We start from the raw sequence: 16282 nt of genomic DNA, 5'->3' as shown, positions 1-16282 counted from the left end.
CATGTGATCACCAGTTCACACACTGTCACATGACTGCACCAGAAGTTAAGGCTTCAAGTTGAAGGGAAGGCTGCTGAACATTTAAAGTGGTTCCTATGGGTTAAATCTCACATAATAACATATTATCTGAAAGCTGGTCCAGGGAAATGTAGAAAATAAAGGTTCCAAAGGAGGGGTGGAGTCTCCTGTTTGTGTCTGTGTAAAGGTGAGGGAGGGTGTAGCGTCTGTCTGGCTACGCGTGTGTGTGTGTCAGGTGTGTACTGTGCCCCACCGTGTGTTAAACTGTCTTACAGGAGCTGTGACCATCTCGAGGTCCACAGAGGGACCCCGTGAGCTGTAACCCAGAGGCCCTGCATGGGGAGCGATGGTCTGCACAAACACTAACTGAATGCTAACAGAGAGCCCATTGTTTTGCCGCCTCAACTGCATTGTGCCGAGCCCAGGCTGCCCCTCCGCATTAAGAAAATGGCAAGTCTGTCCCTCTCGTTTCTTCATGCCTCCTTTTCTACTGATTCATAGAGAGGCATTCAGTGTTGTTTTCTCTAACTGAGGCTTTAAAGAGGACCTCAGACCAGATAATATGAACAAAAAAATGTTTAAAAATAAAAAAATGTCATTGAGAAGTGCTGCCCACCTTGCTCTATTCAGTAATTGAGGAAGGTACAGTGCGCAGTGTTAAAAAAGTTTTCCTGGACCAGCTCAGGTCTGACCGGGCCGTCCTGAAAAAGGAGCCATTCTTGCATATTGCATGACTCTTAACAGCCGGGCTGGACTCTGCTGTAAAGGTGTCTCCTCGGATCTACGTTCCCTGCGGCTGCTTTTAAGCCGGAGTGATGTTACAGAATCGGCCATTTTACTTTCATGTTGTTCTTTTGCCACCAGTGGCATGATGGGTAATACCTCGTCTAAAAGAGAAAAACCATAATGAATAAGTGGCACCGCCAATGTACTGCTGAAAGCAAGGGGCCCATGGATGAAAGACACTTTGTAGGGTCACGATTTGTTCTGTCCCACCGCCATTCCCCAGCAAACCCCCCCCCCCCCACGTCCCAACACAACCCCGACATCTAATCAAGCAGGCCCTAATTTGGGTTCCAAGTCCAGCACCCGGGAAGAGAAGGCAGCCTGTTACTTTGAAGAGTCCCAAGTGAATAACAGAGATAAAAGATTCAGGCACAAAAAAAAAAAGGAGAAAAGGGTGATGTGTGGAGGGGTGGGGTGGTGGGTGAGAGAAAGAATCACAAGGCGCCCTATTCTCTTCCCTCCCTTTGCTTTGGACAGCTGAACCATTATGACTAAAACTGAATGACCCCCCCCCCCTTATTCTTGCTCCCTCCCTGCTTTTTGAAACGTCAGAACACTGGAATTTCTTTGTCTCTGCGTCAGTCGGCTATTGTGGATGCGCCCGTCCGCTCTAAGTAAATTAAGAGCCTCTATAAAGCGCCGCTTGTGTCTCCCTGCGTCCAGAATCACGCAGCGCATAGCTGACGCGCCCTGCGCGCTGGGACCGGAAGACGTCATGGAAAAGGTGCGCGCGTGTCCATCGCGCACGCAGTTCACGGCCTCCGTCCACACAAAGAGTGCAAAAGTACAAATACGAAGAGTCGTCTTCAATATTTTTAAAGCCATGAACTTCGCCTCCAGCGGCAATCAGACCATAATTCGGGATCAATGCGAACGCACCAGAATATTCCAGAGAGTGCGCAATCGTTCATCAAATATGTAGCATTATAATTGAACAAGATCCATAATTTTGGAGCGATACGGCCCTCGGCAAGACGGGTTTTTTTGGTTTTGGTTTTTCCGCTTGAACTGAGACAAAACAAGCAACATCTGTTCTACCTGGCCTCCAACCGTCACGACAAAATAAACCGCGCTAATCACCAGCCACCAGCGGCGTACGGAACCGTAAAAACTTGCAGGGTTATGCGAAGCGTTCTTCACTCTGCCACTACTTCCACTTCATCTTCTTCTTCGTCTTCTTTTCAAACTTGTTTATTTATCCGAGGTCGACTTCGCTCCGGATTATTGACGCGCAAAGTCAACAAAAAGGTTATTAAACAGAAGCACACTTCATATTTGCGATGCCGGTGGGCGCGTGTTAATGTCAACTAATAATCTAATGGTACCTTAAGAGCCGCTCTACAGAGCAATTACGATAATGCGAGACTCGCAGCGCTCACTCCAACTCGCCGCCATCAAACGAGGCACTTCATCAAAGAGCTCCAGCGGACGTATATGGGCCGGACGCGAGCAGATATCACCGGCGAGGATCTTCACTGAAGGGGAAACCTCATCTCGCCGCGCCGAGAGGAGCGGGTGATTAGGTGGAGACTGCTCGCCCTCGCTATCTGGAGTTTGGCATTGAGTGAAGCGGCGAAAAGTGCGATTAAGGCAGCCTTGGGTGGCGGGGGGCCGAGCGCGGCGTGTCACTGGGTTCACCGTGGCGGGCTTGACAACACCATGACCCTCTTCCTGTTTTGCGAACGGCGGCAGCATCGGAAACGCCACAGCTGGCCGCCATTCAGGCTCTGACCGTGGGCAGGCGCACTCTTCAGGGGGCAGGAGAGCGCCTGAAAATGTTCACATCTGCTGGGACTCCAACTTTCAGTAACTTCCAAATTGCAATCGCTAATAGAAATTCGCCATTCCAAACAAAGCAGGAGAAATCCGTATTGGGACTTTACATCACGGAATGGTAACGGAGTCCTTTTGTCAATTTGTGAAATATTGCTGTAGTTATGCACCTCACAAGGCAATGAGAACACTGCTACCGACTCTCCAATCCACGCAGTGAGTAGGGCCTGAACCCCCCGAATTTGACGTTACGGCCCTCCTAATTAAAACGTTTGAACGCTCACCTCAGTGTGTGTGTTTTCCGCACACCGTGCGTGTCTGTTTTTCCGCCGCTGGGCGTTTGTGGGTTTAAGTTCGCTTGGCCGACCCGAGCCCTGATCAGAGGCGCGGCACTGAAGAAGACACGCACGCAAACACACACACACACACACACACACACACGGCTTTCAATAGCTCTCCTTCAGTGCGGAGAGGGGCGAGGGGAGAGAGAGCATGCTCCCCAGAAGACAAGGTGTGCCTTTCTGCTCCGAGTGCCACAAGCTAAATTCCTCAATTCATTAGGGGAGCGCCGGCTCTCACCTCCTCGTTCATCTCGCAAATGCGCGGCGGAGAAATAATAATTTACTGAGGCTCATATTTCACCTGCACTCACAGGGCACACAGTCGACTATTGAGGCGTTGGGGGAGAAAAATGCAAACCACCGCAGTTCTCCGGCCGGGGCGGGGCGGGGGCGGGCGGGTTGAGTGGAAGGGAGGAATATTGTAGATAGGCTGGAAGGTGCGACGCCACCCATCCCCCAGCCCATCCCTGAACGCGCGAACAACGTTTCTATGTCGGGGGTGGACACCTCTTCACACGCAAACACGTTTCGCCAAAAAAAAAAAAAAACCCTCAAGCGCCGTCACACTTGTCACTTCTCAACACCGTGTGCTGTCACAGGTTATATTCCATTTTTTAAAGTCACAGAATGTTGATCCTTCTGCGCTTATTGGTGGTTTGAGAAAAGAAAAACTGTAGTACACTTATATCTGGACATGGTGATTCTGGATACGTCTGTGGTTATATACCTCCCTGCGCGTTCGGCCTCGGCCTTACTGGAGACGTTAGGAATAAGGCTGAACGGTAAATTGAATAATCGCGGTTTCAAGTGGGTCCCGCTGCCGCAACAATCCCAGCTCTGTGCGGACTGGGAAAGCCAGGCCAGGTAGGACTCCTGCCACTCTGCTCTTAAGGAGCTTCCACTTATCAGTCGGCCACAGGACTTCCATCACGGGCTTCCTCCGCGCAGAACCCGGGCGGCAGCAACAAATTGATTAGGAGAGTGGGAGATTTTTTTTTTTTTTTTTTTGTTGAGTGCCTGAAGTTGCAGCTTCCATTTTTTGAAGAGTAGCACAATGGTCAGATGCCTTTTGGCTGTTTTGTCTTCTGGAAAAAATTATAATAATTGAAAGAGCAAAGTGGCCTGAGGTAGCTTTCTATCAAACTCCTGTAAGCATGTGGAAAATGAATATTGGATTGGAACAAGCTCCATAATGTCTTTTTTTAAAGTAAATATTGAGTAATAATTGATCAGTATTTGACATTTGTTTTTTGTTATTCTAGATAAAGAGCTTTCACGATAAAATATTGGCACAGAACTGTATATGAGAGGCGCACATGGATGTGTACCAATGTTTCAATATAATTCGTTTAAACCTCATAGAATATAGTAAGGCGATATGTAATAGTATACGGTTTGTATAAATCTGCCTCTGCGGGTGGTGTAGTGCGGTTGAAGAGGCCGTAGCCAAAATATTCACCCGCGTCTTTCTGCTCTGCGCTATAAAGTTGTTAACGGCCATAAAAACCATTCAGCCGAAATCAGAAGTTCCTACGAGTTCCTGTTCGGCGTTATCAGGCCGTCCCGTCTGTCTCGCGGCCCCAGGTCTGCGCAGCGCTGTGGCTTGGCGTGGCTCCAGACAGCCTGCCTCTCCGGCGCTGCGGTTTTGTTGGCGAGATCTCATCTCCCGCCCCGCTGTTCCTCCTGACTGACAGCTAAACCCAGGTACGAAAACAAACAATTGCCGCCGCGCGTCTGCGGGCGAAAAGCGATCGGCCCTCAACCTGCGGCGGTAACCCTATATCACAGCGGCGCGAGCTTCACTCCATCTCTTCAAACTAGATGTGAGGTTGTTTTTTTTTTTTTTTTTTTACCGAATTTTCCCAAGTTCAACTCGGAAGAAAACCTCCAAAGCCGTTTTCTGTTGTGCGCGCCGCAATTATTGCTCTGCAGTTGTGCGCTTTCGGGCAAGTTCCAACACAAGCGATCTGAAAGAATGCGGCGCTCGTCGGAGGGTGCCGAGGCCCATTGTCCTCCCATCCTGACACGACCTGGCCGGCCCGCGAGGTGAGGGACACGTGAAGCGCCGCGGCGGCAGCCGCGCCGGCTTCCGGAAAGAGGGCCCGGAAATTCCTGCCTCTTGTAGCGAGACGCACGGTGCTTCCGGCCCCTGAGCCGGCAAGGCCGCGCCGCCAGCGGGCCCCTCTTTAGTCCGCGAGGCGGCCTTTATCCGCCGTTAATTTCCAGCGCGGCCTTTGCATCGATCTTTAACCCAACAATTAATGCGGCCTCTGATTCTCCATGACACTTTAGATCTTAATCAGAAGGTGTTTTGCGCTTGGCGCCTTTGTTAGTGCTTTAATTAAGCAGACCTTGTGTGTCTCCAACCCTGAGCTTCCTTTTAATTGCCCGTATTTACATGAGGCCGACTTCAAACGCGCGAAAGAGACATTTGTACCGCGGAGCACAAAGCAGCCCTTTGAAACGTCTGCAGTCATATGAAATGGCGTGCTAATTAAAAACCTCCGGCTGCCGGTGCGACGTGAAAAAAAACACGGATTGCTGTTTGCGAGTCGGGGCGCGGACCCCGGCCTCGGCGGCGGCGGCGGAGGGCCGCGCCGGATGCTATCTGCCTTCCTACCTGTTCCTCCGCGTGACCTCACCGCTCCAATTAATCACGCGTAAAAAAAAAAAAAAAAGAGTGCGCCTGTAATTTAAAAAAATCCGCTTTCAAAAGGCTAAATCATTTTGAACATTTTATCCGCTGCACTTTGATCTACGGTGGCGTACACCGGGGCAGATACAATGAATCTAGTTTAGCGGGGCGCAGCGTGATTTACATTTGGGTTCATTAAGGTTATTGCTGATGAATACACTTATTCGTTTTTCTTTTTTTTTTTTTCTCCTTCCTCCCTTCTCCCTCTCTCTCTCTCTCTCTCTCTCTCTCTCTCTCTCCCGTCATAGCAAACAGAGTAAATCAATCCGATAATTAAACGCTGGGGCATCGGTAATTTATCGTTTTACCGCGCGCGACGGGATGATGGGCTGATTAAGCGGCGAAAAGGGGAGGAGGAAACAAATAAGCGGCGGTGGACGGTTTCCGTTGTTTGGGTTTGCTGAAGGCCTGCGAGGAGCGAATGAAGGATGAGGCAGAGATATGGAGCCCCGCCCTCCTCGGCTGCGTAAACACTGCTTTTCTGTAACAGTTGGTGCAAAGACCCGAAACTCGGGGGGGAGAACCGGGCGGGTCCGACTCGAAGCCCACCTTCGAGACAGAGATTTGGACGGCATCCTGGGGACGATACAGGGTGAGAAGGACATTCGCCGAGAAGAGGAAACTATAGGGAGAGGAATCCCTACACCAGAGAAAACGAGCACGGAGAGGAAATCCAAAGCCCTGGTATCAATCGTGGTTTTCCCATTATGCTACGTTGCAGGGGCCAGGACAGGGGACGGGGTGACCGCTGCATGCAAACTCACCTTTTATTTCTCCCAGAAGGTCGCTTGTGTTTAGTCTCTCCATCTTCTCCTTCCAGTCTTTAGAAAGGAGCTTTTCCATGCAGGAGGATTCTGAAAGGGAAGGGGAGGGGCCGCTTAAAACCACATGGGACATACATTTACAGATCTCACGGCTATGGCTAAAGCGAAGAAAAAAACGCATAAATCATCCAAAGTTACACTACTTAGTTCCAAGTGTGATGTTATCAGCCAATAATGAATCAATTCTAGAACTCTAATAACACACCACACAGCTAGTTGAGCCTATACTGAGAAATTTCCACAAAAATCATTACATGGCGTTCTGCTCAATGAGGACATAAATGTTGACAGGCTGAAATACAGCACTGTGCAAAAGTCTTAAGCACCAATGCAAACCAGTGAAAATGAAACCACTGCTTATCTAAGCTGCAAGCAACGTAATGGGGAAAAAAAAACCCTGCGTGTCGAACACTGATCAAATATTGATTTGCCCAAACCGTTTCTTGCAGACTTTCCTTGTTTTCATGAAACAATAGCACGATGTCTGTAGAGAAGGAGACTGTTCTAATATTGTTCTCCGACCAGCAATATAATGTTGTCGGGAGAGACCGACACCCAGTTCTTCTACCACATCTCTACATTTCAACATCAACACTATCGACATGTTCACTTTTTTTTTTTTACTTTTAGTCACTTTTTGGGAAGATGAAAAAGCTGAAATTAGTTTCACTCATTGACCAAAACTTTTGCACAGTGCTGTTCATATATTTGCACACTGAACTCATGAGGGTCTTTGATTTGAAACATTTGACGAGTGATTCTGGGGCAGAACACATGAGAGGAAAGTGGGCCTGGCAGCACACGGGGTAATTGCAGAACATACGTTTTGAATTAGCCAGGCCTGCCGCTGCACAATAAATCCCCACTGGCAGCGGGCTCACACACACACACACACACACACACACGCGGCCCTACATTATAATCACCGACTCCATAAAAGTGCAGCTCAGGGCGCAGAGAAAAATTTATAAAGGTCAAAAACGAGAAGGAATTCATTTTCTATAAAATAAACACGGCGGAGATGAAAGTAAACAGGGAGCGTGTCGGCGAGCAGCGCCGCAAGGTAAATAAAGGAAATTGTTGGAGTGACGCTGCAGCCTTTAGCCAGGTGGGATGTGGATCGTTAAAGGTTATAAAACTCGAGTAGTCTTCTTTCTTTTTAAACGTCTTTTTCAGTCTCGCACAAGAGAGGACGGTCACACATCCGGTCTAATGTGAGACGAGGCCGACCGTCTCCCCCGGGTCAGTGTGCCACGGTGCTAAGTGACGGGGGTGGGGGGGGGGGGTTGAGACACTACAAAGAGACATTAAGGAGAAAAGGGTGGCGGGCAGGGCCGCAGTGAAGGGGCGGGGCCGGAGGGGAGGGTGAAACGGCCTCCTTCGGCTCCTCCGCCTCCCGCGGAAAAAGCGATGATGAAAAACAATTAACATTTGTCCGGCAGACAATGAATCAGCCGAGGAATGGCTGGAATCCGGCGCGCTGTCGCTGGACTCCCCTGATAAAGAACACCCGGCTCGCCGGGCCAGGGCGCCTCGCGCGGAGGTCAGCCCGTCTCCCAGCATGCACCGCGGGCCGAACACGAACTTCATCAAATAGCCCGCCGGCTCTGCCCCAGGTGAGGCTTTCGTCCTTTCGCTCAAACCCGCCCCTCCGAAGGCAACTGATGAGAAGGGTGGCAAGAAAAGAGGCCAGGGGTCGCCGGCACAAGCTCGCTCTTACACTCCACCAAAACACCCTCAGGCGGCCGGCTCTCATGTGACAATGGCTCGTCTGTACACACACTTTGACCAAACAAAAGAGGACGATTCATAAGCGCGCAAGTGTCCAGATTGACTTGAGAGATTCCTTTTGTGTCTCGAGGTATTGTAATTGTCATGAGGCCCTGGCGGCTTGAGAACATTCCGTGCCCAAAGTCGATTACGGTTTCTGAGAAAGTTTAACAAAGGTCCTGTGTTTTATTTCCTTCCTTTTTTCCGGTACTGTTGCATTGTGGGTTATCTGCCAGCCTATTGTCGCAGTATGTGGTTTGTCGGTGCGTCTGTAGTGAATCGTAACGGCACCGGGCCGTACGATTAACGCCCCACAGCTTCTGAGAAAAGTGAAGGCGGGAGGCGGGGGGAAGATCAGACGGAGCTGGGAATTTGTTTGGCATCTAAACTTCCTCGGCCGCACCAGCCGGAAGCGGCAGGACGTTCCCAGTTTAGGTCGGTCTAACATTGTTTCTGCGTTATTGACTCTCCAGTCCTGAAACACACACAGTTTGTTTCCGTAACCTCATGAGAGAGTGACCCAGTGTGTGTGTGTGTGGCAGCTTCCCGCGTAGAGTGAAAGTGCTTCCTGTGAAAGTCTTCCTCTACACACTCCCCCAGATCAAACACACACACACACACTCAGTGACAATACGTCACATCAGTGACTGACAACAAACAGCAGCCGGACACACATTCTTAACCCTTGAAAAAAAAACACACACACACACACATACAAACCTATACTTTTATATAAAAAGATTTACACTCATACATTAACAATGAATATTCATTATGGAGTCAAAAACACATATGTGCATTGATACATGCACTCAGTCACAGGGAAAAACACACTGACATGCGTCGACATGCACAGAGTCACTCGTTCACACACACACACACACACACGCACACACAGCACAGATGCTCCTCCAGCACTTGATCATTAAGGAATGCACCAACTGTTGGAGATAATGCGGTGCCAGCTCCCATTCTGCTCCATCCTCCTCCCCTGAGAAAGGCGCTCCTGCTCCTCCTCCACTCCCCCGCACCTCCTCATCCACCCTGGACCTGACACCGCCTGCCCAGCCTCCACCGGCACACACCCTGGAGCTGGAATGTGCCCGAGAAGCACTCTACCTTTTTCCTTTTTTTTTTTTGGAAGACTCGTTCGTACCTAAGCGAAAAACATCCTGGGCATAAAGTAACTTTGCAAGACAAACACGGAGTGGAGTCGAGCTGAATTATTGCCCTCCGAACGCAAGTTCCTTAAAGAACGCGTTGAGTTAATGAGCCGCTGTCTGGGCTCTTCCAAATATCCTTATAAAGAATACGAGAACGCTGCCCACCCCACCCCCTCCCCAAACACAATTTTTAAGATTCCACTTCATTTTCTCTAGAGAATTTAAAAATGTCAGCCGAAACTCTGCTTAGGATCAACGTGAGGGCGCCTCTCATTTTAGAGCATACACACACACACACACACACACACACAGACAGACAGCTGTATCCCCTATTTCTAAAATGGGGCTCCAAATCTGTATACTTTGTACAGTAAAAGTCATTTGCATGGCCAGTCTGAAGACAGGAACCTGGAAGAGAGAATTAAAAAAACCCTTCTTACTCCACGAGGTCGGGAAGAGAGGAAGACTGTGAACAGATAAATAAAGAATCCCAGTTCCCCCCCACCGCGATATAAAGTGGAAGGGAACCGACTCTGCCGGGAAGAGAATGGAATGACAACAATAGCCGTTATCGGCCTCTTATTTACATTTTCCCAAGGTCTGTGTGGCAGACAGCCGAAGCGCCGGGCCCCTGAGGCTGCCCGGTCCCCACTGGACCGCCACCAGCTCCCTCCAATGCCGCGCCACCCTCCCGGGGAGACAGGACTCTGGCCGAGGCCCCGGGCCTCTCGGAACGGGCAGAGACGCGGCCGCCCTCAAGCCCCCACGCCGCACCACCAGGGGCCGGCCTTGTCAAAACAAGAGGATTACCGGCGAACGCCACATTACAGTCGCGCAGGTATCGCAGGTAAACGGCGCGATCCGTTTCACCGCCATCGGCCTCGCCATCTCTGGTACACAGCTTGTCGGCGCGGCGGCGGCAACCATCATCTTTATAGACACCTGCCGTAGAGACAGATCGAGATCCACTGATAAGGACAAAGAAATAGAGAGACAAAAACGATGTCACCAGCCGGTGCCAAACTAACCGGATTCCGTGTCTAACGCGAACCGCCACGGCGCAGGTGAGAACCTCCAGCATGAGGAGACGCGTTTTTCTCTTTTTTTTTTTTTTTGCCTAAACCCAATTAGGGTTTTTACGACGCATACGAACAAATAAATCCCCATTAATGAATGGGGTGGCGGTCCGCTGTAAACCGTCTCAGATGTGCCAGGCCTCGGAGTCCTTAACTCGTTTAAACTTTTATGGCCACCGCCGGCGGAGCGCTTCAATCAGGGCATCATCGCAGTTGGCTTCAAACGGCACAGCGCGGCAGATAAATACGTTAATGGGCGAATCGAATCTCGTCAATTTGAATTTGAAATGGTCCGTAAAATAAAGATACACCCTCTAAACCATTTAGGCCGCGCTGTTATCTAAAGTCAAAAGGACATTCGCGACTGCTGTCGGACAACCGGCCAAAAATCTATTACTGCCACATGTGATGCCGGAACGTGGCGGAGAAGTTGGTCTGATACGCTGGCATGGACCAAAAAATAATAATAATAATTCTTTAAAGCGAAATCTATATGGAGCCATAGGATGGCAGGCCTGAACACTAGCGAGGATGCGGTTTTCTCCAAGCGCTCCCTCGTCCCAATGAGCCGTGCCCAGTGGCCCAGTGCCAGCACATCTGCCAGCGGGGCCTGGCGCGGCCACCGCAATCTCCCCGAAAAGGAAGGGGCTCTTCCCGGCGCCCCCCCCGACCCCATCTCCCTCATCGCGAAGGCCCCGCCCGCCCAACCCGTGACCCCCGCCTCGCCTCGCGTTTTCCCCGCGCTTCCCTCTCTCTTCCAACACGAGTGCTGCGTAATCAGAGTGATCCAGGGGAAAAAGGCTGGAAAGAAAGAGGGAATGAGAGATCTCTCGGTGAAAAGAGGAGTAAAAGTGGGGTCAATTTATCAGTCTGTCGGCCCCACAGGGAAACGTGTAATTACCGAATCAATGATCAGCTGACACGGACCGTAAAAGTGATTTCCTCTCCTGTACAGGCCAGGATCACTGGACCACTGCCTGGGAAGTGTCCTGATCCCATCCCGCTTGTGCGGCAGTTCTATAAATATTAAAATACAGCTAAAGTCTATTCGAGAAAACACAATGCCAAAAATATGATTTTATTAAAAAAAAAAAAATGCGAGTTATTCTGTTATTCATTGTGTATTCAGGCAAATTTGGTATTAATTAACAGAACTGCAAATATTATTAGCGAAGGGACAGCAGGTTTGGAAAAATCAAGTAAAACCCCTTTTTGACAAATCTGTCAAATCTTCTGTGTTTTCCATGGAATAATTCCAATTTTTACCCAAGGTTCGGTGCACAGATCTCCGGTTCATCTTGATGATTGTACACAATAGCGGACGTGCCAGTGAATTGGCATGAAGGGTAGCTTTTTTTTTTTTTTTTTTTTTTTTTTTGGGCCAATCCGTAGTCTCCATTCACTGCGATGAAAAGTGAAAGCGGAGTCGCAGACTCGGAGAAGACTTAGGAGCGGCACAAACTCAGGAGAATCTTCTGAATGTCTTAATCACAGAGCCGGAGAAACAAGCCGCCATCACCATGGAAAATAGAACCGTAATAATTACAAGGAGGCGACGGGAAAGTGAAACGACACAAGAAAACATGTTTTGTCATATCGTCGGCAGTCCCAGAGACAACAGCTGTTGGATGCGGCGATGGGGGGAGAGAGAGAGAAAAAAAAAAAACGACGCAAAAAGATGCTCCTGGAGTCTCCATAATCATGCCGTTATTGAAGTGAGCACAAAAAAGGCACTAATTGCCAGGGAGCAATCTAAATGTAATAGGTTACACACCCGGGCAAAAGAGCACAATGCATTCGCTCAAAGGGAAGGCAAAAAAAGAAGAAGAAGAAGAAGAAGAAAAAAAAAAGAACACAACACTTTCTGTGTACAACAGCGCGTCGTCGCTCATTTTCAGGCAATTACCTTCCCTCCTTGTCAACAGTTTTAATAACCTCTATCATTTCCAGAAGACTTTTTCCTTCAGTTAAATAATTTCGGCTCTTTAATATGCAAATGCGGCCGTTGGCATGCATGGTTGAAGAGGCTCGGCTCCTTGAGATGTGTCAGTACATTGTGGAGCACCTGCACCCAGGGAAAGCTTGATTTAATTGACACCTAATACTATTCATTATTCCACTTAGTGAGCATCGCTGTTCATCACCTGTAGGCTCCTCCTAAGCCCCGGCAGCCATTTTGGCTTGTCAACAGCCGGCTATAAATAGAGAGACTTTTCTTCCGCCGACTGTATGCAATCAGGGGCCTTTAAACATAAAAACAGAGCTAAACAAGCAGGAACAATGCAATGAGAAAAGCGGGGAATTTTGAGTTTTTAAAAGCAAGAGATTTTGCTATTGACATTTGGCGGGTCCGGGCGTGCGGAGGCTCGATGAACCGAGGTTCCTCGCGTACACACACAAACACAGACACCGGTTGGCAAGCAGCGCAGGATTAAGGTCGGACGGGATGAGCCACGGGGCGGACGGGTTGAGAGTGTGTCACTGAGGTAAGCGATGGCGTCGGCCTCCCGCATCCACGCGGCCGCAGCGGGCCGTGACCTCGCTTAAAACGGGACACGTGTCCATCAAGCGTATATGAATTAATGGCTCCCGGGAGGCTTCACCTCCTCAGCGGGGGCAGCCCATGACCTCCCTCGAACCATTTTACTGCAGGCCAGAGTGGCAATCAGCTGTGAATTATTAAAGGCAGGGAGGGGGGCGCTGATCAATGCAGGTGGGTCCCCTGTCTTCAGATCAGCCCCAGTCCCGCAATTACAGATTATCGTTCATAAAATAAATAAACTGAATAATATATTATATTATTCAGTTTGAACTGGAGAGCAACCCTGTCCCCGTATCAGAATTTGCATGCCACTGGCCAGAATCAGACCCCCATCCAGCAGTGTCACCAGTGTCACCGGGGAAGAAGAAGAAAAAAAAAAGGAAATGGTGAGGAGGTATGGAACTCAAGAAACCTTGAGAGGAGGAAGCAGGGCAGAAGAGAGAAGAGGCAGCGAGGGAGAGAAATCAACATCCAATCAAAACTTAGCAAGCAGAGATGAGGAGCCAAGATAAGCCCACACTCAGAGCCCCCAAAACTGCAATCTCCTCTTAAGATGGAGAGTGGCAGCTGGCAGAACAGCTGGTGAATGGGATTAATGTCAGAAGAATGAAATAAAACTCAACATATGTCCGAGCCCGAGGTGTTGGGACTGTGCGTGATTGTGCCCCGATGGATGCCATGTGTGCAGCTGGAAGGAGAGGAGCAGCAGCAGCAGCAGCAGCAGAAGCAGCAGAAGCGTCTCCGAGCACACAAGGTCACTTCGAAGAACCAGGACCATTTAATGCCATTAAATGTGACCTCTTTCCCTGCCTCAAATAACCCTATGTATCGACCATGGATTTCGACCGTAGAAAAGAAGGAAAAAAAGGCCTTAAACACAAATACGCCGCGTGCAACGTGTTACTTTTCACATGCAATGAGAAAATAAGTAAATTAATAAAAAAAAATAATAATAAGTCTTAAAAAAAAAAAAACGCAAGACAGAAAGGAGGCGTCTTATCAAACTTCACGTGGCGCTGATGAGGGCTTCTACACCTGAAAATGAGTATCAGCCGAGATATGTGGACTTAATTTTAATTTATAATTTCCATTTGATGTCGGTAATCATTAGGGCCCACACACTGTAATAAATTATAATAATTTCGCACAAGAATTAAATTACTGGGTACCTTGCAGAACAGCCATTTTTGTTGGGCACCCTGCAATCTAACTGTCAGATATAAACTCTTGTGCTAATCAGTTCTGCAAAACATTCGCGTTTATTCATCTATGCTAAATTAATAGAAATGTGTGGATAATGCCGCGTGCCGTGATCATGGCTGTTCGCAGTGATTTACTAAATTAATGGGTGCCTGAGACTCTGCAAGGACAAAAAGGGACTAATAGGATCCACATGAATAGATTAAAATTTGCTATGAAGCCAAGTGTCTGGCAGAGTGGCCCAAACTTTATTTCATCGTAAACGCCCGGCAACTTCGATGTGCTTGAGAGAATCTTTTTTTTTTTTTTTTTTCTCGTCCTGTGCAACTACGTGGCAAGGATTTAAACGCACTGCCCCGTTTCGTGAGGATGGCACCTCAAGCGGAGGAAATGGCCCAACGTACGCGCAAGGAACACGCTCGGTGAGCTGGGAATTAGTGGGAATTAATAATCGCCCTTAAAGGCTGTTTGTACAGCAGGCAGGCGGACGTTAGCGTTTCCGGGGAATTCTAAAAGGGGAGAATCGGCTTCCTTCGTCATTCGTTTGTCTAATTAAGCAGGGGCCCATTTGCTCCTGCCATTCCTGACATTCCCGCATTTCTTTTTTTTTTTTTTTTTTTTTTACGCCACGGCAATTAAAGATGTTTATGGCCGTGTGCAGCGAGCTCTGTTTACCCGTGCCAGAGTTCACCGCTCACTCACACACGCACGGTCCAAAGGTCGCTATTTTTAGCCGCCGGCCGCCATCCTCCGCGCTCCACCACGCCGCCGTTCGCATGTAGGCCCGTATCCACGCGTGCTCCAGACCGCCGGCTACCGTTCCTCCTGACGCACAACGAAGCCAGACCACGAGCCGAGACGCAAGGAGGCCGGAGCAAGGAGTCAACAACGCCATCTGTAATTCATCCGCACAATTATTATAACATTATTATAACATTATTATAACATTATTAAGGTTTATCCATCATGGTATTTAGCTCCAAACGGTTACGGAGTTCAGTCCGCTGCCTCCACAGCCGGGCAGCTCAATGCGCCATTGTTCCGCAACGTCGCATTTTCCACTGAAAGCGGCTCGGTCCCCTACTCTCTCGCTCGGATATGGAGCTGCGAAAAGCGCTCCGCGCTGAGGGAATGCCGGACATCGCTCCGTGAACACCTCACTTTCTCGGTTAAAAAAAAAAAAATAACAGGACACGCTAACGCTGAAGTGCGCCGGCACCCAAATCGCTAATTGCAGCATTATGATAAGTGGCGCTGGAGTTCCGAAAAGAGAAAAAGAAAAAAAATCCGAATGCCGCCACCATTAATTACGATCCAAACCCATAGCTCCAACCTATCATTGGAACTTCACGACACAAGCTGGATGACAGGGTCTCAGGCACATTAACCACTCGACCTTCGCCGACTTAAAATTATATGAGGGGGGCCACTCCCAAAGAGAAATGGCCTTCGTCGAATAATTATAATCATTAGCACTCCAGCCTGGCGACGCAATAAAACATGTTTCTATCTGTATCTTCTGACATGCTCATCTCGCCTCTTGGCACGAGCGAAGCGCCATTGAACGAGACCGTGGGGGCGAAAAGGGAAGAAGAAAAAAAAGAGCGGCGGCTTCTCTGAATGTTTCCAGAAAAATTTGCGTTCTTGCGTTGCTCGGAAGGTGAGGACCGGAGGACAATGAAGATGCGGGAATCTCTGTTGTGTCTCGAGAGCATCGTGGGACAGCGCGGTGGACGTTCTGCGCGGCCTGAAATCATTATCGGGAGGAGGGGGCCGTCTGCGGCCGCGGTGTGGCTTACATCGACACTATTTTGATCTCGGTCAGATGACACCGGCTCTTTTGTCCAGTTATGTGCACTGAGCGCCTGGGAACTTGACGCCATGGAAGAGGGGACAGTGATCCCTAAAGGGAGAGCCTGAATGGCTGTGGGTGGGGGTAGAATATCCCCCTGGTATAACCTCCGATAAACACAGAACAGCCAGCCACCCCTGACATTACCACCTCGGACAGAACGGGGACATCACACGGGGGACGCTGGCGTTTTAATCTACGTAAGGGCGTCGGATATTTCCACTTGTGGAGCGCCATCGCAC

General features: G+C 49.3%; 1 protein-coding gene across 12 annotated transcripts in view; it reads right to left on the bottom strand.

Annotated features, from left to right (window-relative positions):
• The window catches only part of sox6 (SRY-box transcription factor 6), a 132102-nt gene that overhangs the window by 57571 nt on the left and 58249 nt on the right, over positions 1–16282 (bottom strand). For all 12 annotated transcript variants that reach the window (XM_028956128.1, XM_028956130.1, XM_028956129.1 and 9 more), the window contains one exon: positions 6378–6467. In XM_028956128.1, coding sequence (XP_028811961.1) covers positions 6378–6467 — 90 coding nt within the window. The remainder of the gene's footprint in view (positions 1–6377; positions 6468–16282) is intronic.

The sequence above is a fragment of the Denticeps clupeoides genome, chromosome 16, assembly GCF_900700375.1.
Source record: "Denticeps clupeoides chromosome 16, fDenClu1.1, whole genome shotgun sequence".
Taxonomy (NCBI): domain Eukaryota; kingdom Metazoa; phylum Chordata; class Actinopteri; order Clupeiformes; family Denticipitidae; genus Denticeps; species Denticeps clupeoides.
The sequence above is the reverse complement of the archived record's forward strand: the minus strand, read 5'-3'. Positions and strand labels throughout refer to the sequence as shown.